The sequence below is a fragment of the Eschrichtius robustus genome, chromosome 3, assembly GCF_028021215.1.
Source record: "Eschrichtius robustus isolate mEscRob2 chromosome 3, mEscRob2.pri, whole genome shotgun sequence".
Lineage (NCBI taxonomy): Eukaryota > Metazoa > Chordata > Mammalia > Artiodactyla > Eschrichtiidae > Eschrichtius > Eschrichtius robustus.
This window is the reverse complement of record NC_090826.1, coordinates 13,461,809-13,486,747: the sequence shown is the minus strand read 5'-3', so window position 1 is coordinate 13,486,747 and position 24,939 is coordinate 13,461,809. Positions and strand designations below refer to the sequence as shown.

At 55.8% G+C, this 24,939-nt stretch overlaps 1 protein-coding gene across 8 annotated transcripts in view; it reads right to left on the bottom strand.

Annotated features, from left to right (window-relative positions):
* The window catches only part of ARHGEF10L (Rho guanine nucleotide exchange factor 10 like), a 143,324-nt gene that overhangs the window by 75,163 nt on the left and 43,222 nt on the right, over positions 1-24,939 (bottom strand). For 6 of the 8 annotated variants that reach the window (XM_068539016.1, XM_068539017.1, XM_068539015.1 and 3 more), the window contains 3 exons: positions 13,225-13,316; positions 11,382-11,465; positions 7,481-7,653 (listed from right to left, as the gene is read on the bottom strand). In XM_068539016.1, coding sequence (XP_068395117.1) covers positions 7,481-7,653; positions 11,382-11,465; positions 13,225-13,316 — 349 coding nt within the window. Of the gene's footprint in view, positions 1-7,480; positions 7,654-11,381; positions 11,466-13,224; positions 13,317-23,458; positions 23,521-24,939 lie in introns of those variants that run through there. The other 2 variants (XM_068539024.1, XM_068539022.1) reach the window with 2 other exon arrangements.

Here is a 24,939-nt window from a genome sequence, read left to right as displayed (position 1 = left end):
GAAAGACAGCAGGGCAGTGCCACCCCGAGACCTCCTGGGAAGGGGTGGAAGGGCATTCATGCCCTGGGGCACCTCCCGGGGGGAACCCTCTTTACTAACCCAATTTTTTCCCCTTGGGTGTCAAATTAAGGACATGGTGTGACACTGGGGACAAGGTTCAAGGCCTGGAGCCCTAGGCCTGGTTCAGATCCCAGCCCTACCGCTCCCCAGCCGCGTGACCCTGGACAAGACCCTTAACCTCACTGAGCCTCAGTTTCTGCCCTGAGACCCGCCAGAGCCTGTGAGGACTAAACAGGGTCTGGGAAAGCACGCTGAACAGTAAAATGAGCTGCACAGATGCCCAAGCTTACTTTAGGAACAACTATAAAAGGAGGGGAGCACCCCCATCCCATCAGTGGAACCCCGGCCCCCCCAAATAGCCGGGTTTCTTACTGAGCCTCTGCCCAGCAACGAGGGGGAGGCTGGTGCCACCACGGAACCGGGCGCAGCTTTCCTCAGGTGGGGAGGACCCGTGGGCACGGGCACAGCAAGCGAAGCAGACACGGGGCGCGGGCGGAGGCAGGCCCAGGATGGGGAAGAGGCACCCTGGGCCTGCAAGCAGAGCTGCCGTCCCCTGACTCACTGCTTTGTCCCCTCAGCCCCCGGCCCAGTCCTGGAAGCTTCCCTGACGCACAGCCAGTGCTAGAAGTTTCCACATGGTTGGAAATGTTCCCTGTCTGCGCTGTCCAACACAGCAACGGCCAGCCACACGTCGCCACTGGGCACTTGAGAGCTGGCGGGTGTGGCTGAGGAGCCCAAGTCCTGGTGATCTTTAATTTTAATTAACTTAAATGTAAAGAGCTGGGTGGCTATCATAATGGACGGTACAATTCTAGGAAACCCCCTCCTCCCTGAAGCCCTCTGCTAAAGGCGGGAAGCACTCATCTGGGGGTCCCTGGCCCCTGTTCTCACTGTCACCTTCCTCCAAACACCCGCCCTGGTCCCCGGCACAAGGGCCCTGGCACTTCTCAAGGGTCTGGGCCAGGAAGGCTTGCTGAACACCGAGTGGGCGCTGAGGCTGGGGGCAGGGTGGTAACTTTTCAGGAACAAGACGACTTTCTGGAAACAACCAACAGCCAGCAGGGGAAAGGGAAGTCCCGGGCCCCTCCCTGCCTCTAAATGGTAAGACTCTAGAGCAGCAGTTCTTGGCCTTTCGGAGAGGTGGGGGGGGGTCATAAACACCTGTGAGAATCTAAGGAGAGGGACATTCGACCCCAGACCCCAGAAACCATACGAAGATGCTCATCCTCCTCTGACGGGGTCATGACCCCCAGACTGGAAACCTCTGTCCTGGAGCCCAGTTCCTGTCTCGGCAGAAAGCCATCAGGGGGGCTGTCCTAGGAACCCCCAAAGCGGTCTTTGGGGGAACCATCAGAGACCCTTCCTGGGCCAAAAAAGAGCAACAGGTGAACACCTGGAAGGCGTCCCTGGGTCAACCTGCCACCTCCACTGGCTCACAGCACTGAGGACAGAGCCCGATCTGGGGGCCAACTCAGGGGCCGGGCTGGGGAAAGCACCCTGGTCTCGATGCCACCCTCCACGTGCTCCCTGCTCCTCCCTGGGCCGCAGCTTCCTGAGAAGTTAAATCTGCCCCCACCTCCAGTCACAGGGCTCTCAGAGGGTGTCTGTATAAGGGCCTTGCAAACTGTAAAGGGTCTCTCCGCCTCCTCCAGAGAGGCCTCCGGTTCTGAGGAAATGGGTAGGGCTACAGGACAGAGGGCAGGCAGCCTCTGGCTTGCACAGACCCAGGCTTGAACCCCAGTTCTGCTGCTGACCGCTGGTGTGACCACCAGCCAGTTGCCTCACTTGCCGGCCTCACTAATGCTGAATGACAGCAGTAAGACAGCAGCCTCCCAGGGCGTCTCAGGGAGAAAACGGTCAGGCACACAAGTAGTAACGGTCACCATCCACTGAACTCTTAGCCTGTGCCCGGCACGGCCCTAAGCACCTGACGGTTCTGAGCTCACATCCACCCTGGGGGCTGGTACTGTTCATGCCGTCATTTCACAGGCAAGGAAACTGAAGCTCAGAGAGGTCAAGAGGCCTGCTCAGGATCACACAGCGAGGAGGTGGTGGCGCTGGCATTCAAATCCAGGCCTGCAGGCCTCCAAAGCCCACAGTACACAGTAGGTGCTCAATGAATGGAAGCCACTGCTGTCAATATCATCATCCTTATGCAGAAGTCGGAGTCCCATCTGAGAAAAAGGCACTGTGGTTTCTCCTACTGGCCTCCTTACCCTGGACCTCTCTGAACAGATCCGAGGCGGAGGAACGTCCAGTGTCACCAACAGTCATATTTTTCAAAGTGTAACCCAAACCCACCTGCCACAGTTACCAAATTCATAGATTCCTAGGCCTTGGCCCAGACCTGTAGAATCAGCCTCTCTGGGGGTGGAGCTCAGGAATCTGCATTTTTCAAAGCACCCAGGTGATTCTGAGGGCCCTAAAGTTTGAGAGCCCACACAGGAATTCTTATCGACGGCTAAGGTGTCAGTTGAGGGTGGAAAGAAAGAGAGGCGAGGACATGGACAGGAGCGAGCCAGCCAGCCTTTGGCATCAGCCCGCGCAGCCGAGGAAAGATGCCACCAAGTTCCAGGGCTCGAGGCAGCTCCGGGACTCAGCCCCACCCCTGCAGCCCCAGAAGCAGCAGGAAAGGCCGCGGGAGCCCCCAGGACTTGGAGGGACAGACAGACAATACCTTATAATCGTACTTGTGCTTCAGCTCCTGCATGTCTCTCCCCCCAACTCTTAAAGCCAAGATGTCTCTCTTAGTCCTGGCGCATCGCTCCTTTAGCCTAGTCAGGTCTGGAGAAAGCTGGAGCCCCCAAGCAGCCAGGCAGAAGGACAGCAGGTGAGAGGAGCAGGCAGGGAGGGCAGGAGACAAAAGACCGGCAACAGAGTAAAAAGGAGACTCAGGTGAGGTGGTGGATAGACAACTCGGGGCAGGTGGGATTGGGTACCTGGGGACCACCAGGCTCCTGCCTGGAATGAGCTCCAGCAGCATCCAACCCCAACATGCTAAGCAGTTGGGGGCTGGGTCTCTGTAGCTGTGGGGGACGAGAGGTGGGAGGGGAACAGCCCAGGCCCCCTCCCAGTGCTCGGAGGACAACTGTGTCTCGGTCATCTCCCCATCCCGGGAGCCCAGCGTGGGGCTCTCGACATAAGAGGTTCTTGGCAAGTTTCTGAGCTGGATGAATGGCAGGTGGATGGGTGGGTGAAATGGGTGGGCAAGGGGATAAATGGATGAGTGGGAAAATGCAGAAAGGTGGGTGAATGCAGAGAGGGGTGGTTGGATGGATGGACAATAGACAGATGGGTAGATGGAAAGGCTCATAGATGGATGGATAGACAGATAAATGGATGGATGGGTGAGCAAATGGATACATTTAGTTGGATGACCGTACAGCTGGGCAAATGGGTAGAGGGATGAAGAGATAGTCAGATGAATTAAAAAGAACATGGATGGATGGAAGCAGTGCTGTGCTGGTAATTATTCAACGAGCGGTTCTCCAGGAAAAAGAGCCCTGTTTTGTAGTATTTCCATGGAGTGAACACGCCCACCATGGCCAATTTCAGACTACCAATGTGACATCACTGAGTGTGAAGTTGGAAAGGGACGTGCACAGTTGGTTCTTGGGTTCTTGTGAGCTAGGATGAGCTGGCTCGAGCACGCCACTGGAGGAAAGGTGGAGGAACAGAGGGAGGAATAGATGGAGGGAGGGATGGGCAGGCAACTGGATGGAGGGATAGGTGGCTGACTGGCTTACATACTATCTGGGAAGATGGACAGATAAATGGACAAACAGACAGACATTCAAATGCATGAACTGTAGGAGCAATAGTGATATTTGGTAAAATATAGAGAAGACCAGCACTGGGACTACTTGTAGAAAAGTAGACAAGCAGAGGAATCGAAAGCATGAGCTTAGAGGCAGGTGGGCCTACATTCAAATCACTGCTCCCCGCTTACTAGCTGGAAAAGTCTCTTTCCCTCTCTGAGTGACAGCTTTCTCACTGGGAAAGTGGCCATAATAATAACTACCTCATAGTATCACTGAGAAGGTTAAATGGACAAAGCACGTAAACCCCAGAGCTTAGTGAGTGTTCAAAAAAATGGAAGCTTTTTTAGATATTAGACTATCTTTCAAATAATTAATGCTCAATATTTGTTGAATGGATGGACAGTTGATTGGACGGATGGATGGATAGATGGATGGATGGATGGACGGATGGAGGGATGAACGGATGGACAAGGTACTTTCTTTCCAATCCTATGTGATGTTGAGCTGCGGTTCTACCACCTACTTGCTGTGTGGCCCTCACCACATCATTTAACCTCTCTGAGCTTCTGTCACTTAGGTTCTCTGATCAACAAAATGAGACTCTTAAAGCAAGTGATATCAACCACTCTAGGGTATTAGGAACAATAAACGAAACTGCTCTGTCAGCTGTACCACACTGGGCAAATATTCACTATTGTTACACGAAGAAGTAGCAGGACAGGGATCCTTCTGAGAGTTACTCAGACTCCCCAAAAAACTGGAGTCCTGTTTCATCTGTAAATAAGACTGACGTGATAAATCATAAAGGACCTGGGCCTCTGCCTCTCTCAGGGTCAGAAGAACTAGATTCGAAGGTCAACTGCAGAATTAGCCGGATCAGAGTCAACCAGCTGAGGTCAGAGCTGGCATTGCTGCCCAGGCCCCTGGCCAACCGGATCGCGGTCAACTTAATTATGAAGAGATCACAATCAGAAAGTGGAAAGGTTCAGCGGAGCTGGGGAAAAAAAAAAGAAAAAACCTCCCACTGACCATGGGGGTCGACCAGCAGGCCCTCGTTAATCAGGATCAGGCTCCTGGTCACATCTGGGTCAAGTGCTCCTGAGGAGGTCCCTCTGCAGACCCTCAGTCATTTTCTTTGGCAAAAATCGGCCCACTGAGGGCTGGCTTGGCCAGACACCTGCAGGAGGGGCTCCACTAGTTCTTTTGCAGCTGCACAGGGTGCCAGGCTCCTGTTAGACTCTAAGGACAGGACCCGACTCTGCCCAGATCTCTGCTGCCCGACGCGCCACAGCACAAACTACATACAGGCAAGCAGCGGTGGCACCGGAAACATGCAGCGGCTGCAGCACGACGCATAGGAGCAGATGCGCCCCAAGCAGCTCAGGAGGGCAAAGCCCTGCAGGTGGGGCTGGGGTGGGGTGGTTCCCAGGCAGAGGTGGGTGTCAGAGGAAATGCCCCCTTACAATCCCTGGGGGCCTGCTGTTCAGGGAACAGGTGGGCCTGGGCCCATGGCCGGAGAAAAGTCCTCATGGTCAGAAATTCCAAGAACTCTGCATGTCGTTTGTCTGCTGAGGAAGAGTCCCAAGCCCCCAGCTTGAGGGTGTGCGGGACACAAGCCCAGGGGCAGCCCCCAGAGACCCCACCCCTGGTGCCAGGCCAAGGTGAGGGCCCGCCCAGCATTTCTCAGAGTGCTCTGTGGGCCCCTTGCATCCCCGGAGGACAGAGCGCTGTTCAAAAGCAGATTGCCAGGCCCCACCCAAACCCTGAACCTGGGAGCGAGGCCCCGACATCTGCGATTTCAACCAACTACCCACGTGATCCTGATGCCTGTGCAAGTCTGAGGACCACCACGGGAGAGCCCAAACTCAGCATCCCCGCACGTCCTGCCCTGAGAGGTGCTGCCGGTTCCCTCTTGGTCCCCAGCAAGAAGGCAGGGGGCCGGGGAAGCGGCCGTGGGAGATTAGGAGGGACAGTCAGAGGCTGAGAACAAGGGCTGGCCCAGGCCTGGAGTCCCACCTGCTCACACTCTCCAGAGCCGGGCTGGGACACACGAGTCCCGCGCCCCCCCATGCAGAGGCTACCCAGGGCGCGTGGCGCCTTCATAACCAAAGGCCCCTCTCTCCCCTAAACTAGAGCATGCTGCCCCTTCTAAGGACAGAAGCAGGAAGAGGCCTGTTCCTGGGCTTCCGCCTGGGTCATCCCTCCAACTGGGGACGCCTTTCCCATCTCCTCTGGCTTCTGCACCCCAGCTCCCAACCCGCCTCTCTTGGAAGGAAGCCTCCTGTGATTAGGCCCATCAAATCCCACCTGTGTCGGGCAGGCGGCCATAGGTACACGGGCTTGCGTTCACAGAAAGGCATGTTTTCTTCATTTTTGACAAATCGTTTCATATTCGGTATCTCCTGCTAGACCACAAAGGTTCCCCAAGCCTGGGCTGGGCCTCCCAGTCCCCCTGTACCCCAACCCACACCCTAAGATATGGACTGGGCAGAGAGCAGGTGTCCGAGATGCTTAACTTTTTTTGCTAGCAGGAGGTCAAGGCTGTTTTCCGTGGCGCCGCCCGTGGGGGCCCAGCCGAGAGGAGACCAGGGTTCAGGAGAGACCTGCTCAGCCCCCAGGCTTCCTGAGGACTTGGGAAGCCCTCTTCATCTGAGTAAAGTCTGTCTGAAGACTCTCAGGTGTAGGTGCTGCTCTGGCCTGCGCCCCTCTCCCAGAAGGGATCCCCAGACTCAGAAAGGGGCAGGAGGCACTCAGAAAAACTTGGGAGTTGGAGGCCCCTGTAATCCAGCCTGGGCCTGGGGCCCCTGCCTGGTCCCTGCCCCACCTGCAGGCAGGACTCGCCGACAGGTTGAGCCCACTTGCCTGCCTGTGTCTTTTCAAAAGGAACCTTACAGAGACCCAGTCACCTCTGGTCGGGCAGGGCCTGTCTCTAAGAAGCTGCTCCCATTAAATCCCAAATCTCGGCATGGACAGAACCTGCCTTCTGGTGGCTTCTAGAGAACAAATGGGACAGGCAAGGCTGGCACAGAAAAGGAGGAACCAAACAATCCATCCTCCTCTTGGCTTCCGTGGCTCCTTCCATGAAATCAGCAGAATGAACTCTGTTCCAGGCAGACACTGGAAGCAATCAACGCATGGATGGCACTTTGAAAGGCTTTGGAAAGAAGCCTGCCAGGCACCTCTGACTTAGCCCGCTTGCTCACTTCCCCAGGGCAGAGGGCTGGCGGGTCTCCCAGGGCTGTTGGGGGTCTCGGATTGATCTGAGAAGCATCCTGTGAGGCGGGGAGATCAAGCTGATTTGATCCATGTGTCAACTGTAATCAGTTGGTTAGGCTGCCCAAGCACTGTGTTGAGGAGGATTCTGAAGCCAGATCTGAGCCCGTGAGCATCGTCATCAATTGCCGGGTCTGCCACAGGCCTGGAGCAGGGGCAGCACCTGTGCCAGGCACTAACCACGCCCACCCTAGGTTTAGGGCTCTCCACGGCCAATCAGCAATGCGGGTGGGTCACTTCCTGTCTCAGGATTACTTGGGCCACTTCTCCCTCTCTCACCATACGTTCCTGGGAATCACTGAGGTTTAGGTACGAGTCTCAGGCCTGGCCCTCACCATCCCACTCGCAGGTGCCTTGGCTGGGGTGAGAGACGCCTTCCCCCTCACCTTGGGCTGGAAGGACACTCGGTGCTTGGCGGGCTCCGCCTCCGGCTTGGCCTCCTCCCCGGAGTCCTCGCTGTAGCTCTCAAACTCACTGGAGCTCCAGCCTAGGTCCTCCGTCTCCCGGGGTGCCCCGTCCCGGTGCACATCCTCGTAGAGCAGGTTCCTCTCTGCCCCTGCTGGCCAAGAGACAGGGCTGGTGAGCGGAGGCCCTGAGGCCAAGCCCACCAGCCCCAATTTCTGAACCCAGGCAGGCAGGTGGGGGGGTGGGTCAAGGTGGACCTTCAGCTCCACTTCCTGGTCCATAAGCAGGAGGCAGTGAGAACACGACATCCACCCCGCAGAGTGAGGAGGACGTGAAAAATGCAGAGAAGCGCAAGAAATGTGCCTGGCACACAACCGGCTCAGTAACTTCCCCTATCCACATCACCTTGCTAGGATCTGAATGTTCATTTGGGGCTTGTGTGGCATTTTTTAGAGGAAAAGAGAAGTCCTAAGACCAAGTCCTGACTCAGGCCCTCAGCTCTGGCCTCAGCATCCTAGGGGGGAAAAAATGAAGATGTTCTGGAGCATTGAATGACTCAGATCCCTCACCCCAAATCTGAGTTCCCCATGAGGGTCCAGGATGGGCCAGTAGGGGGCGCGCCTGGCCCAGCGTCCAGGAATGTTCCCTTTTCTTCCTTGGCCCCAAAGGAAATGCCTTGAACGGGAAACTGGGGGACAGAGACCTGACAGTCCACTGGCCTGGAGGGACAGGTGCCACCAGGGCCGAGCACTCTTGGGGTCCCTGTCAACTCGGGTTTGAGATGCTGTTTCTAGACTGAGGTGGGAAAGCCAATTTCCCGGGCCCAGAACACGGGGTCCCAGCCCTGGCCCCAGCTCCACCTCCGGGAGCTCTCGGTCTCACCTTCACCTCTGAGCTTCACTTCCTGGGCTGTTACCTGGAGAATAACTGAACTTCAGGCCTCACAAAAGTAAGGCCAGACTCCAAAAAAGTGCACAAAGGTGAAAATGCTTTTCGTTAACACAGACAAAATATGGCACTGAGATGGGTTTTAAAAAAAAAAATCTGCTCAGAAACCACGCATTCTAAAGAGCATGGAATTTTGGTTATTGGAGCCCTCTCTACAAAATGGGGATAATAAGCTGAAAGGTGGAGTAAATATAATATATGCACAAAAAGCTCTTAGCCAAGAGCCTGGCACATGGCAGGCGCTCAGCAAAGAGCAGCTGATCCTTACTCGCGGGGGCTCTGGGTGGGCTTGAAGGTCTCCACACTGACCCCAAGCCTCCACCTCCTCCGCACGGGAAAGCCGGGGGGTGAGGGGTCAGGGAAGATTTTCAGCCAAAGAGCAAAACAGACACACTGGGGCTTGGCTGGAGACTCAGGTCCCAGGATCAGGAGGAAGCACGGGGTTATTTTTCAGCAAAAGATGATAGTGACTAACGTCTCCAGGGAGTAGAGCAGCTGGTGACCAGGCTGTGGCCTTCACAAGGCTGGGCTGATTGTCCTATTACTGCAGTGGAGGCCCCGCAACCTGTGAGTCGAGGGGCAGAGCCCAGTTCTTGGGGCTGCCCCAGAGGAAGAACCACGTGGCATCTACTTCCCCTGACTTCTGGCCCCGCCCACCTACATCTACATGCTGGATTCTCCCAGCAGCCCTGTGGGGCCAGAAATTATCACCGCCTCCCATCAGACAGATGAGAAAATGGGGCCCAGAGAAGACATGTGCTTGCCCAAAGTCAGGCAGTGAGCGGGGAGGGGGCTCCATCCACTCGCCGTGCTGACGACCCCCTGGGCTCGTCCAGAAATACTCTCTCCAGTGGAGACAGTGTCACCAGATTCCTAAGCCTTCAGAGGCCTCACAGTGGCCTGGTTCCCGCTCCCCCCGCCTCCTGGGGCCACGGGCTTCACTAATGCTCAGGAACACGGCTCCCCTTCCAAAGCACTTACCACCCACTCGGTGCTCTACCTCACCTATCTCACGGCATCCTCCCCACAACCCAAGCAGGAAGCTAGCATTGCCCAGTTTTACAGATGCATCGACTGACGCCAGAGAGATTAACCAGAAGTTTTGCGGCGTGACCCTCCCCAAAGTCCTGTGAGGTCAGGACGATATTCTGATTTCATATGAAGAAGCCAAGGCCCAAAGCACAGAGCGCTGTGCCCTAATTAATGGCAGAGCTGGGATGAGAGCCCAGGGCTGTGTGGGTCCACTGGCCTGTGCGGCCTGCACCTCAGTGGACAACCTCCCCACCGAGCGCCGGCTGAGCTCACAGGCCGTGCAGGTCGGTGCGGGGCCCTGGCAGGTGTGGGGTTCACAGCGCTCCTCGTGGGGTGCACCTGCTGAGGGCTGGGCCCAGCCTCGCCGACTCAACCCTCCCACAGCCCCGAGAGAGAGTGGGGGTCTCAGGGCGGCGGTCCTGGTCCTCAGCTGGCAGGCTCAACTGGCTCCCAGGCCACCTGCTCTTGCCCACCTCAGGGTAAACCGCAGGACATGCCATATCCCCACACCCTGGGGACCCGAGGGTGCCCAGTGAAGACTGTGACCAAGTGATTAGTGGCTTGATTGGATTCAGGTGGGAGAACAGCCCAAAGGGGTCAAATAATGGCCTCAGGCCACTCAGATCTCCTGGCTCTGGGACCTTCATCCAGCCACCCTTTCCCACTCTCCCGGATTCACATGAGCTACAAGCAGGAATGGGTTCCAGGCTCCTCCAGGGCTTGTTAAATGGATGGGTGGATCATGGGCCCATCCGCCCTGCTCCTGGGACAGGTGTCAGGAGTGTGCCCCCGGGGAACGTCGGGCCTTGTCATGTTGTCTGTGTGTCTCTCCCGCTGGACTATATGCTGCCCCGGGATGGTTACGGTCGCCCCTGTCAGACTAGGAGCTCCACAAATGCAGGGGCTGTTTCCCCCACTAGACAGGGAGCCCCTGAAGACAGGCAGAACAGTGTTGTAGGAAAAGCAGAGTCCAGCAGATGTCTATTCAAATTCTGGCTGTGTGATCTGGGGCTGGTGGCTTAACCTCTCTGATGTGACTGTCAACTGGAGCCATAGGCCCTGCCCTACCGACCTCATGGGGTTGATTGAAAAGGGGAAGCAAATGTGTTTCATCTTTGAATAAAATGCCTCCCAAGTTCTTTTGGGGGGGAGGGGACAGAGCACTGGACTTGGAGTCAGAATGACCCAGGTTTGAATCCCAGCTCTGCCTCTACAGTTTCCTCCTCTGAAGAATAAGGAAGTAATACCCTAAGTCAAAGTTTCAAAGCAGATTACAGGAGATAAACCATGAAGAGCAGCTGGCAAAACGTGTTTAAGCAAAGACAGTTCTTACTATGAATGGATGTTAAATAGCCCTCCTCCCTGGGTAGTCCTCCTTCCAGCTAGGTGAGTATGTGGGCCCAGTTCCAGCACACTCACCCTCCTCCACCCTGTTTCTCCTCTGCGGCCCCAATCTCCCCGCCTTCCCAGCCCCGCACGGGCCTGGCCCTACAGCAGGGCCCAGGCTTTCCCAGGCTTTCTCTGCTTCACCATTCAGCAAGTCTGGACTATTATCCCATTTTCAGGAGGAATGGAGGCTTGGAGAAGTGAGTGATTTGCCTGGAGACCCACAGCCCAGCATGCCCCTGCCCCTGAAGCCCTAACCCCTGCGCTTTTTGCCCTAACCCCGCCCCATGAAGCCCTAACCCCGCCCCAGCCCCAGCCTGGCCACGCCCCCAGCCGTCTCCGGACTCTCCCGGGAAGACGGCCGTGGTTTTTAAAAGCAAGAAGGAGGGGCCGTGGACTCGGTGGGGCCGGGGAGGAAGTGGAAGGAGAGACCCTCCCCAGGCCCCGCCCTCCCGCCCCCCCCCTCCCACCCCTCCTCTGTCCGGAGAGAAGCAGGACGCCTGAAAGAGGCTTTACCGGGTTGATGGGCGTCCAGGTTCTCGCAGGGGACGTCGTCGTAAATCACATCTTCTTCCAGGGCGGGGAAAGTAAACCGGTCGACTGGGAGAGAAGGGAGAGGAAAAGAGCACGAAGGAGGCTGTGGTGGCCCAGGGCGGCTGCCAGACTGACATCAGGACTGCACCAGCTGGCAGCTCCCTCTGCCCGCCGGCCCGCATCCCCACGGCTCAGCTGGGCCAGCGTTCTGCAGCCCAGCCCCTGGGGAGCCCCAGCCTGCCACTGCTCTGAGAGGACGCAGGTTCCGCTGCCTCTTACCGCTCCCCAGCCCCTCCAAGGCGCCCTCCCAGTGACTGCGGCACACCCCCCCTGCCACCCTGCCACCTGCAGGCCTGCCCCTCTGACTGATGGCACCTGCAGGGAGCATGAAGCAAACCCAGCACCTGTGCCCCAGGGCCCGGAAGCCTCTTCAGCCGCCCAGGCCGCCAGGACTACCCAAAAGGAGTCACCCCCCACCCAGAGGCGGGGGAGGGCAAGGCAGCCATATCTAATGAGCACAGGATACAGCAGGGAGTGGGGGAATGGATTTGGAGAGTGGGGTTAAGGAGAGTCCCCCAAAACTCAGCCAGCAGGGTCCTGATTGGTAAAAAAAAAAAAAAAATTCTGCAAATGAGCGCATCACTCCCCTAACATTTTGCTGGGTGTGCTATGAGCAGGGCAGAGAGCACATCCTGTCCATGTTAGCAGCTCCTGAGCTGGAATATTTAAAGAGGTCTCCCCCCCATAACTGTGTGCCCAATCTCTGCCCTCTCTAGGGGCATGTGGCCCCAGCAGAGCGAGGGTTTGGAAAACCAGTCCCCACGCCTGATGGTAGCCTGTCCTCACCCCACAGGCCTTCCAGGAAGACAGAGGACCAGATGGACTCTGAAGTCGCAGTTCCTAACTGCGTTGCTCCCTGCGGTCTCAGGGCCCCCAGAGCCCTGTAGGAGCCTCACCGCCCCCTCCCCACCGACACAGATTCTGCCTCCCACATGGCTCAGACCTGCCCACCTCTCTCCAGGTCCCTGGCTCCAGCCATCAGCCTCCCTCCCCTGGACAGCCTCCAGCCCACCACCTTGACTCAGAGCATCCGTGATGGGACTGAAATGCAGACGTGGCCTCATGGCTTCCTCTTGGCCTCTTATGGCTCACTGTAACTTTGGGGAAAGCACGGCCTCCGAGGCCACCCCACACACACTCTGGGAGGAACTGGGGAGATGGCAGCCTCACCTGGCCCTGCTCACCCCTTAGACCCTCCCCTCCACCACACCAAGGCTCACTGCTTCCCAGGTGCCAGGCATCCCCTCGCCCTTGGGCTCCGGCACAGGCTGCCCTCTCAGCCTAGACACTCTTGCCCTGACCCCTGCTCCTTCACTCTCTGCCTCAGGACTCGTGGGCTCTCCCAACTCCCACCTGCCCATCCTAGCACCTGCCCTCTGCACGGTAACCGCCCGCCTATGTGTCTGGTCCTGCTGCCAGAGGGACCTCGTCTTGGTCACGAGTGTACACCCACCACCCAGATCACCCTGGCCCGCTGCAGGAGCTTTGGAAGTATTTGGGGGACAGAGGAGCAGCTGAATGTGTGATCTACTCCTGGATCACGACTCACATCAGGTGGCCAAGGGGGCAACTCTCAAGGGTGGGCAGTGGCCGGTGCCCCTCAGAGCTGCCACCAAGCCCACAGCAGCCATGAAGCAAGGACAACCCCTCGGCTCGCACGAGCCCACATCAGCTCTCTCAGCCTAGAGAAGGGGAGGCTATCCTGACACCAACCTCCTGGGGCTGAGACCTGGGGGAGGGGGGGTGGGGGATGCAGGGGACTTACTGCGACGGGAGCTCTTCCGTCTCCAGCTGGAGTGCCGGACCCCAGAGAAAGCTGTGTCCTCGGCATCCCCATTGCTCACCACAGCCGGCCCCCTGCAGGCGGAGAAGCAGGGCCAGTGAGCCGGGAGGATGGGACAGCTGGTTCCTTGAAGCGTCAGACAGCCCCTCACCAGGTGACAGGGCCACTTGCCCCCAAGGCCGAGCTGGGGAGGCCACAGCTGGGTTGGCCTTGGACAAGCCCCTTCCCCTCTTGGTTTCCTCACCTTTAGAAGGCACTGTTAGGCCGACCTGCTGCTTTACAAGAGCATAAAGGTCAAAGGTATTCACGGTGATAAGTGATAAGGATCAGATGCTCTCCAGGCCAGGGCACCCTGTCCCTCCTCCTCCACGGCAGACTCAGTGGGACTCTCCATCTCCCCAGTCTCCACATGCAAAATGGAGGAGAGGACTCAGGGGCCTTGCGTCTGAGAGACAAGGACCTGCAAAGCTTCACAAGACCATGCGCAGAAGGCAGGGCTTAATTCCCACACACACTTGAGGATGGGCTGGACCAGAGACACGCTTCCCAGGAGCAGAGAAGCAAAGGGAAAGCAGCGGAGAAACAGCAGACACCACCTTAACCAAGAGGTCAAGTGAGCACCCCCAGTGCCGTCACTCGGGCATCATGTACTCCAGATACGACGTGATGAGGAGGATGTTCACCTCTGTGGGGTTCTTACCCCAAGCCCATAACCCCAGGCTCATCATGAGAGAAACACCAAACAAACCCAGATGGGGGAACATGCTGTAAAACACCTGCCCACGACCCCTCAACGCTCTCAAGATCATGAAAAAGAAAACTGAGGAACTGTCACAGAGCACAGCAGTGTAAATGACAACTGAATGCCATGTGGGTCCCGGATGGGATCCCGGGACAGAAAAGGAACATAAGCAGAAAAACTGATGAAATCCAGATAAAGTCAGGAGTTCAGAGAATGGTAATGTGCCAACGTTGGTTTCTTAGTTTTGATAAATATCCCGTGGTCGTGTAAGATGTTAACAATGGGGAAAACAGGATGAGGTGGTATATGGAACTCTATGTGCTACCTTTACAACGTCCCTGTAAATCTAAAACTATCCCAAAGTGAAAGGTTTTTGGTTTTTTTTTTAAAGCCCGTGCTCAAAAAAAAAAAAGCCACATCTGGCAACCCGGAGGGTAGAGGCCTTCTACTGTCCAAGGCAGCAGCCACCGTTAGGAAGAATTGACTTGAACTTGCCAGCACGCAAGCCCTTAACAGAGAAGGAGGAGAGGGAGGAGGAGAGGGAGGGGGAGGAGGAGGGGGAAGGGGAGGGGGAGGGGAGGAGGTGGGGGAGGGGAGGAGGAGGAAGGGGAGGGGTGGGGAAGGGGGAAAGGGAGGGAAGGGAGGAGGAGGGGGAGATGACAACCAGGAAGTGCAGGGAGAGGGGAGGGAGGAGAGTGAAGTGTGGAACACCTCCTTTGAGCGGGCCCTTGGCCTCGCCTCGCCTTCCCAGTAGCACTGACAGGTAGATCCTGGCATCCTTCCCACTCGGCAGGTGGCGGGCAGAGGAACCTGCCCAAGATCACCGGCCTGTGAGTGGCAGAGCCAGACTGTGAAGCCAGCCTGCTGGGCCCCTAAGCTGGGCTCTCAGGACTGCGTCTCAGGTAACAGAGCAAGGACGGCTGTGACGATGGAAACATGCCACGTCTGCGCTGTCCAGTGAGCCACACGTGGCTATGGAGCACTTGGAAGGTGGCTAATGGAACTCGTGTGGCTAAGGAACTTAACTTTTCATTTTTATTTCATTTTAGGTCATTTAATTTTAAATAGCCACATGTGGCTAGTGGCCCCCGAACAGGACAGCACAGGCCGAAGCCACCAGCACTATTGGAGAAGCAAGACTCAGCTCCAATTTTACTGCCAGAAGTCAGCAGCGTGGCCCGGGGGTGAGAGGCACGTTTCAGTCCTGGGGTAACGCTTTCCATCAGCGGGAAGTAAAGGCCAAGAGGGGACAGGGCTGGTCTGGACCAGGAGGGGTGCTGGGCTGGAGCCACCTGAGCCCCAATCCCTAACAGCACTTCCCTGAGTCACCACCTTCTCAGCCTGGAGACGGCTTCAAGGTGCTGAGTCCAGCCGCTCAGAAATGCTCAGACAGAACCAAGTCATTCCAGCGGGAGTTGACATGAGAGTTTGGCAGAATTTGGTTTTAAAGTTTGCTTTGCTACGTTAACCACGACAACTGGTGTCTACTGGAAGAACGTGCCAGGTGCTGCTTGCTATGCTTTACCTATATTTGCATATTTCACTACACAAGAGTGCACGTGAGGTAGGCAGTGTCGTCCTCATTCTAAGATGGGGAAGCTGAGGCTCACAAAGTCTTGATGACTGACTCTACCGAAGTCACTCGGCTCATCAGAGGGAGCTGGGATCTGCAGCCCAGGCTGTCCGCCTGCAGAGTTGCTCCTTCCACCAGACCATGTGGAAGTAGGGAACCCGCATCCAAACATTCACCGACATCACAGATTCGCTGTGTCACGACGTCACTGCACCTCGCTTGACTACTCTCCCAACCATGTTTTTAAAAAGGAAAGAGAGAAAGAGCTCTTGGCATAGTCAGAGACACACGTTCGAGTCTCCGTCCGGGAGAAATCGTGACACCAGCTCCAAGGCTGAGGTGCGTTTTGACCAGTGGACACCCCGGAAGGTCCCGGGTAACCTCTAAAGGTGACATCGAGGCGGGATGGGCATTTTGGGGTAAGGTCAGACAGCTTTAGAAGGGATCTGGAACTGCTATGACATACTAAAAGCCAGGATGGGGCTGAAAATATGAGCCTCTGGTTTGCACGTTACCAAAACACAGTGAACTTATTTTTTCATTGTATTTCATTTTGAGTAATTTAATTTTAAACAGCCGCATGTGGCTAGTGGCCCCCGAACAGGACAGCGTGGGTCTAAGCCACCGGCACGACTAGAGAAGCTCGTGCTTCTGTTGAGCAGCGACCGAGGTACTGGGCCTGGCTTCCTGGGCGGGGGAGCAGGGGTCACACAGCAGAGCAGTCACCTTTATGCCCACCCTGAGTGCCTCAATGGCTGAGGCAAGCAGAGACACCAGGGGCCCCAAGGGAGGGAAGAGGCCAGTGCCCGTGCATGGACAGGTCTTCCCAGGCTTGGCTGGAGACCACCAGCACCTGTGCCCTGTGCTTTGCTGCTATCTTCTCTGCGCCCAGCCCTAGGCAGAGTGCTTGCGGACAAGTGTGTGTCTTATTGTGACCATTTTACAGATGAGGAAAGTGAGGTCCAGAATTGGCAAGTACCTTGCCCCAAATCACCTGGCCAGCAAGTGGCAGAGTTTCACTTTGCCTGCAAAGCCTTGCTCTTGACACCAACTCTGCTGCCCTCAGACCGGAGCAGGTATTCCCCAGGCAGACGGGAGGGGGAAGAGTCTCCCAGGCCAGGGAAGCAGTGGGCATGGCAAGAAATGAGGCTGGGGGTGCCTCCTCCCTCCCTGGCCCTTCTAGCTGCCTGCAAAGGCCACTGACCCACCCTGAGCCCACCCAGGGGCAGCCTCTCCCAGCTGCTGCCTGGCTGGAAAATCTAATTCTCCTTGTGAGCAAACACTCCTGGAGCCTCCCCAAATGTTTCGGATAATAAAAGAGCCATAAAAAAGCAATAAGAGTCCAATTATCTTGCCCTTATCTGAGCTTCCTGCACTTCTAATGCCTCTCAGCTTGCACACTCAAGAAAGGCCAGCCACTAAGATGACACCATCTTACAAAGTGAGGCCACCGCCCCTCGAATGCCAAGAAAAGGAGCCAAGTCCGTGGAGAGGAACAGAGAACGAGAAGCTGGGCAAAGAAGAGAAGGCCCCCCGTGACAGCGTTCACCGACCAGACTGAGGTCAAGTACACCAGGAGGCCACCACGGAGCTCAAAGCACCTTCTGAGCCCACCTCCTCTCTCTCCAGGGACACGCCGGGGACAAGAGGGGAGTGAGTGTCCTGTGACAGCAGGGACCTGCTCTGGCCTGGTCACCCCATTCCGTCAGCCCCTTCACACGAGGACGCTCAGTGATGATGGATGCCCCCGCCCCCCAGCCTCTTCTAAAGACAAGAAGCCCCACTCCGAGAATGGCAGCACCCCTGCCCCTGCTGCTGCTGGGCCCGGTTGCTCAGCAGGTTCCACAGGGTCCCTTCCCAGAGGCTACACAGTGTGAGTTGTCAGAGAGAAGACCCCCAAAACCAGTACGGTCAGAGGATCCCTGGCTGGCTGGGTGGCTGGCTGGGTGTGCGTGTGTGTGTGTGTGTGTGTGTGTGTGCGAGCACACACAGTATTCCCGACGCCTTTTCCAGGACAAGGTATGAAAAATATGAAGGAGGAAAGAATTCCACCTTTGGGAATTGAAAGGACCAGAATAACATGAGCCTTATAAGGCCTTGAGTAAAACCCAATCTGCAGCAGACGGAGGGCTGGGACAGCAGGGCTTGCCCAGGACGGCCCGACTCAGAGCATCACTCCCCTCGAGAAATTCCCCACCAGCACCCCCCACTACCCCCACTACCCCTATCCCTGAATCCAAGAGACACAAAAGAAAGGCAAAAACATCAAGCCCGCATTAAGCCTGCTGCCAGATTTCTTTTGAGCCCTGGCCACTTCTTAGTTCATATAGCATGTTAAAGCCAGAAAGGGGGTAGGGGGGAGGGATAAATTGGGAGATTGGGACTGACATATACACACTACTATATATAAAATAGATACCTAATAAGGACCTACTGTATAGCACAGGGAACTCTACTCAATACTCTGTAATGACCTATATGGGAAAAGAATCTTAAAAAGAGTAGATATATGTATATGTGTAACTGATTCACTTTGCTATACAACTGAAACTAACACAACATCATAAATCAACTGTACTCTAATAAAGATTTAAAAAAAAAAAAAAAGGACTTCCCTGGTGGTCCAGTAGTTAAGACTCTGCGCTTCCATTGAGGGGGCATAGGTTCGATCTGTGGTCGGGTAAGTTCCACATGCCGCAAGGTGCAGCCAAAAAAAAAAAAAGGCAGAAGGACCTTGAAGATCACCTGGTCGGAGGATTCAAAGCAGCTGCCCACGGCAGTCACCTGGGAAGCTCCTCAGAGATACAGACCCAGAGCCCCTGCCCCAGTGATTCTGACCCATCAGTCAGGAGGGGCCCAGCATTGGTGTTTTTAAAGCTCCCTCCTGGCTCCAATGTGCAGCCAGGGTTAAGAACGGGGGAATCATGGGCTTAGGGTGGGAATAGACATATGCTCCAGAGCCAACAGACCTGGGATAAGATCGCAGCTCTGCCACTTGGCTGTGGACCAGGACAGTGGCTAAACGTCCTGGAGCTGCTGAGGGATGGGATGAATAATCGCTCTACTTCCTGCTGTGAGGATTAAATGAGATAATACAGATAAGGCACTTAGCACCTCTCTGTGCCTCAGTTTCCATATCTGTGAAATGGAGCAATAATACTTCCCTCTTAGGGTTCCAGGAAGGAGTAAATAAAGGCTTGTAAAACTCTTAGCAGAGGGTCTGGCCCACGATAAATACCCCCGGTGCACTGTTTCCCTTCCTCCTCCTTCCCCTCCACCCCTCCTCCAGCTAACGGGGTCCCTGTATGCAATCACCTCTTCACACCCCTCACATACGGAATGGTTCTGGGCCCCAGTCTGTTTACCCTGTGCCATCCCCCACATGGTCACAAATCCACTTACTGAATGAGCAGAGTGGGGAGGAGCCCCCAGGGAAGTCGGAGGAGGGGACCCTGACTTGATGTCTATAACACAGTCCTCAGTGGGGGGCGAGCATCCAGGTCCCCGGGGAACCATCTTTCCCCACAGCCACAGACAATGACCCAGACCCCACCCTGGCCTTCTGCTCTGTGGTGCACGCACCTCCCTCCCGTCATCTCGAGGGCCCCAGGCTCAGCAGTCAGACCCAGGACAGGCACTGTACCCCCAGCAATAACTTATCAAGAGCCTTGTGGGGTATTGCAGAAGTTCCCATGGGAAAATGCTCACCCTATGTAATTAGGTCAAAAGGTGAGCTGGGAAACAGCATGTGCAATAAAACCACAGTTCTATAAAATATTGATATATATACATATGTATACTTCTATAGCAAGGAAGCTGGGCAGGAACACACAGTGATAGAATTAAAGGTTGCTTTTAGTCTATCATTTTCTGTACTTTCCAATTTTTCTACAGTAAACATGCACAACTATTAGAAAAAAAGAAAGAAAGAAAGGGGGAAGGAAAACACATCCCAGGCAAGTTGAGCAACAGATTGGCCAGCGCGGGGTCCCTTGTGCCCTGGAGTCCCGCTCCAGGCAGACCCACACCCTTTGAGGACAGTGGTAAGAGCAGCTCGCTGACGGAGCATCTGGTCCTCACATCTCATTCAGCCTCCACTTTACAGAGATGAAATGGAAGGTTAAGCAGATCAGACAATGAACGGGTCCTGGGTTGTGGAGCTGATGCGGAAGACAGGCAAGGTCCAAACCAGTTCTATGCGGGGAGACGGGAGGGCAGAGGTTAGAACACTGGGTCTGGAAGCCAACCAGGTTCAACCGTGGCTCTGCCTCATCTCAGCTCCGTGTCCTGAGGCTGACAGCGTGTGTTCTCTGCACCTGCTTCTGCATCTGTAAAATGGGGATTACAGTAGCACCCACCTGTGAGTGTCACGAGCATTACTGGAGGCGGGAGAGGCTCTTAGAACAGGGCTTGGTGAATAATAAGTGCAGAATACACGCAGGCCATTATTATCTGGCTACAGAGCCCATAAACACACCAAGGCACAGAATGTCAGCCCCCCGAGGGCAGGGACTGTCTGCCTCGGTCGCTGCAACGCCTGGCACATTGCAGGCACTCAGTAGAGAGGTGGAGGATGGAGGACAGAGGGGAAGGGCAGGGGGACTCCCAGCAGAACGCTGGCCTGGGTGGGCAGGGGGCTGCTGGGGAAGAGCAAACAGAGCCCCGGCCCTCTGGCTTTGAACCCAAGCGCCACTACCTGCCACTCAGCTCCCTTGGACCAGTGACTGCACCTCTCTGGGCCTGCACAACGGGACCCATAACAATTCCCTCTTTCCAGGGCTGCTGTGCTAGTCTCCTACTGCTGCTGTGACACTTACCACAACCTTAGTAACTTCAAACAACACAGATGTATATTATCTCACATCCATAAAGGTCCGAAATCCACAATGGCTTTCACTAGAGTAAAAGCAAGGTGTTGACAGAGCTGTGCTCTTTCCGGCAGCTCTAAGGGAGAATCTGCTCCCTTGCCTCTTTCCAGCCTCTGGAAGCAGCCTTGGCTCGTGGCCCCTCCTCCATCTTCAAAGCCAACCGCACAGCATCTTTCAATCCCTCTCTGACTCCACAGGCCCCCTTATAAGGATCCTTGTGATTCCGTTGGGCCTGCCTGGATAATCCAGCATCATCTCCCCATCTCAAGGCCCTTAACTTCATCACATCTGTACAAGGTCACACATTCCCAGGTTCTGGGAATTAGAACATGGAAGTCTTGGAGAGGGACATTCATCTGCCTGCCACAGTTGTGCAAATCAAAATGAGATGCGTGTGGAAAGGGCTACATAAACTGTAACGTCCGTGCACATGTAAACTATTAGTACCGTGTCTTCTTTGTGCCAGGCACTGGGATGGAAGATGCATAAGGCAGAGTCCTGTCACTGCAGGGATCCAGGGGGTAGACTTGACACATTCCTGAAGGGGGACTGGATGTAATGAATGCGAACCTGTGTACATTTTTTCAGGCCAGAGACTGTGTGGCCTTCATACTGGGGACTCAAGGGGTCTGTGACCCAAAGACCATAGGTCCTATATGGAAACCCCTTGTAGCCAGGGGTGGAAAAGGGGAAAAACAAAAACAAAAGTACAGCTTTTCCAATTTAGGGTCTGGCAAGGGGCCAGACAGAGGTCTTTCATGGGAAAAGGGTCCCCATAACCCTCCCATGAGGGACTCCACTGGGAGGGAAGCTTGTCTCTGTCAGTCCTCGGGTCCCAGGGAGACCCTGCAGGACAGGACACAGGAGGCTACGAATGCTCTGGATCTGGGGAAACAGCAAGTTAAGGGCAAGCTCGGGATGCCAAGCAACTCCAGACTGGGTCTGCAGCAATCTCACCAGCCTTCAGGGACACCTCCACTTCCTCCCGGGGCCGGGGGATACTCCAGCCTCGTCGAGCTGCCCCCCAAGAGCCCCCACGCTCCCCAGACCCTCGGCCCTCAGAAGCCACAAGGCCAGGCTGCAAGCCGGCCCTCCAGCGCCCTGTTTCCATCCTGTTCAAACACTGCTTCCCCAAGCCTGGTCTGATCTTCGCGGCACCTGATACGTCCAGGGAGGATGGGTCTCCTTGACTCTCCCAGCTGCCCAGCTGCTTCCCTCAGGCTCCAGGCCCGGGTGAGAGACGCTGGCCAGTGGGCAACAGTCCATCTTGCCTGGATAAGCCCAGGAAGGGGCAGGACAGGTACCTCCCGGGAGCCACTGAGAGTCCCTGCAGCCGGGCCAGGAGCCAACAGGAAATGCCGAGGCTGCAGTGGGGCCGGTGGGGATGGCAGTGAAACTGGGCAGGAAAAGCAAACAAATCTAGAGGGCGTGGTGCGCTCAGAGGTGAGAGACGAGGCCTGAGTCTGGGAAAACAGGGAGCCGGCGACCTACGCGCTCTCATTTCCCAGCAAGTACTTACTGGGTGCTCAGGGTGGCTGGCTGTGAGTTCACAGGTTTCAAAGTCCACCAGAAAGGCCAACCCTGTGAGCTCCAGCGGATGGATGGCTGTGGAGCCAGACGGGCCAAGCTCCAGCCCTGCCATTCACCAGCTCTGCAAGATCTCGGGTAAACTACTTCAACTCTAAGCCTCAGTTCCTCATCTGCAAAATGGGCATAATCAGTAGCCCCGCCTCCTAGGGCTGTGTTGCCTAGGAGATGAGATCTTGGGCAGGAAGCACTCAACTCAGAGTGTGACTTAGGAAACAGCAGCCGACATGAGTGGCATCGGCGGGATCAGCCACTCAGCCACTTGAGGCCTCCCTTCCCTCTGGCCTCTGTCCTGGCCCCAGTCAGCTGCCAGAGTCAGAACCCCGGTTCAGAGATTCTGTTTCCACACCGTTTGTTTTCTCTTCATTTTCACGGAGACACTGAGAGTCGTCTTTCAGACCCGGCTCCTCCTTCTGTCCATCGGAATCCATCGTTCATTCAACAGGGATGCCTTCAGCACTCGCCCTGTGCCTGGCACCATGCTAAGCCGGGAGGATATGGCAGCAAACAAAATACCCACCTCCCCCACCAAGAAAAATCCCTGTCCCCATGGAGCCGTCCTGCAGGTGGAGACGCCCTTCCACACCCCTCTACCATCACAAGACCTCTGTGTGGGGCAAGAGGGGAGGGGGCTGCTTTTACTCTGCTCCCATCTCAAGGGAAGGGGCGCCACCCAGAGTCACACACAGGCAGGGCCGAGGCCACTCTTCTTGGCTCCCCAGGTGGGGTCTATGGAACATTCCAGCAACAGCTTGGACACTACTCTCCCAAGAGCTCAAGAGGCAAAGTTAGATCTCATAAGTGGCAAAGTTCTTACCCCAATAAACACACACAGAAGGGGATCGTTCATATGGAGCCAGCCACCCCTCCCAGCATGAACCAAAGTCTGAAGTCCTGAGCTTGGACCCTGAGTCCCCAGCGCATCCCTGGAGGGTCGGGTGATGGTCAAACACCTGGCCTCCGGTCGGAGAGGCCCTGGCTCTAGTCTCTGTTGAATGAACATGTACCTTCTACATGTAACTCTGGCCACCTAACTTCCCCAAGCCCCAATTTCCCACCTGTGACGTGGGTAATGAAGTGTCCGCTTCCTAGAGACAAGAGATGGGACTGGGCATTTAGCTTGGTGCCTGGTACACAGTAAACACAATCACTGTTATTACTATTATCATTCGCTATTATTGCTGTTGTCGTTGTTGCTGTTATCTGATAATATGTCCTGTTTCGGAAAGAGAAAGTGGCAGCAGCTAGCCGAGCAGGCTGAAGGTTCTTTTGCCCGGCAGCAGGACGGACAAGGGCCCAGGCCTCCCCGCTCCTTGGGATTGTGGAGCAGCGGGGCCCGACCCTAAAATCACACCGTGGGCCTCAGCACCACACACACTCAGCAAAGCCAGCAACTCTGCCTACCCCATAACAGCCTGGCTGCCTCCTCTGGGCAATCCCACCTACCAGGTGAAGGGACCCGGAAGTCCACAGGCCTCACAGCCAGACAGGTACCCGGTGCCCCTGCCCAGGTCACCTGGACCGCCCGTCAGCCTCAGCTGTCCTCGTAACCAGTGATGCAGCACCGAATAAATGTTAACTTAACGTACACCTCACAGAGCCCTGCAAGAAAGTAGATTTATTATCCCCATTTTACTGATTAAGAAAGTGAGGCTCGGGACAGGAAACAACTTGCCCAATGACACACAGGTATTAAGTAACAGGTGAGACTCGAAGCCAGCTCTCTGCGGCTCAGAGCCTGAGCTCCCAGGCCCTCGAAGACCCGGACTCCAGCCCTCACTTTACCCACGGCGCTCCCACCCCCTTCCCTCCCCAGCTGTGGATGAGAGCTGGGGAGGGAGTGAGGTCACTTTGAGGCTGCCCGGATCTGGGCAGTGGTTCTAACTGTGCTGTCAGGAGCCTCGAGTCAGGCAGCCCTTGCTTTTCTGGAGGCCAGGTAGGCAGCCAGGCAAAGCCCAAGGCCATTTCCAAGCCTTCAGGCAGGGACCGTGAAAGAAATGCTGTGAGAAGAGATGAAATGTCCTCCACTTGGAGATTTGTTTTTTCAAAGCAATGTCGGCTTAGTGACTACCTCTGGGAAAATTTTTTTTAAAAAAAGAAAAGAAAGAAAGAAAATCAAGATATTTTTTTCCCCTTTGTCTTGGATACCAAGGAGAAAGAAAGCGATCTGGATTGACTCTTCTCCCAGAGGACTCCAGAGTGGAAATTCACCATCCGGGGAAGGAGGTGGAACTTAAGAAAATGGAGACCTGGAAGGGAGGGAACAAAGCTGGGAGCAGCACAGAGACACTTGACGGACAAGGAGTCAGGAGGCCGCCAGCATCTCACTGGGTGACTGTGGGCAAGCCCCACCCCTCAATCTCTCCATCTGTAAAATTAAGGGGCTAGAAAGGAAGTCTCTCGGGACTCCTGCTGCAATCAATATTCTGCAGGGGACTCACAGCCCAGGAATGTTTGCCCCCATCAAGGGCTCTCAAAAGTGATGTTTATTCACACCTGTTGGCAACCCAGGCCCAGCCCAGGAGTCAGAGGCACTGGGCACACAGTCTCCGCCCCTTCGGCCCCATCGCACTGGAAACATCCAAACTGGTCAGGGGGCAGGAGCAGAAGCAACCAGCCTCACTTATTCCTCACGATGCGTAGCGGCAGAGAACACGTCCATCTTACAGATGCAGAAACTGAGGCTCAGAGAGCTTCACAGGGAGCCCAAAGCCACCCAGCTACTGAAGGGCTGAGTGAGGATGTGAACCTCCAGGAGATGGTGTTCAAGGGAGCTGGGCTAACACCAGGACCAGGTACAGGATAGGTGGGCGTGCTATGGAATGGCGGGTGGTGGGTTAAAGGCAGAGGCTGGGCCCCTCTCCCAGAAACGCGTGGCCCACACTGAGTGATTCTGACGCAGTATAGCACCAGCTCTGGGGGCCACT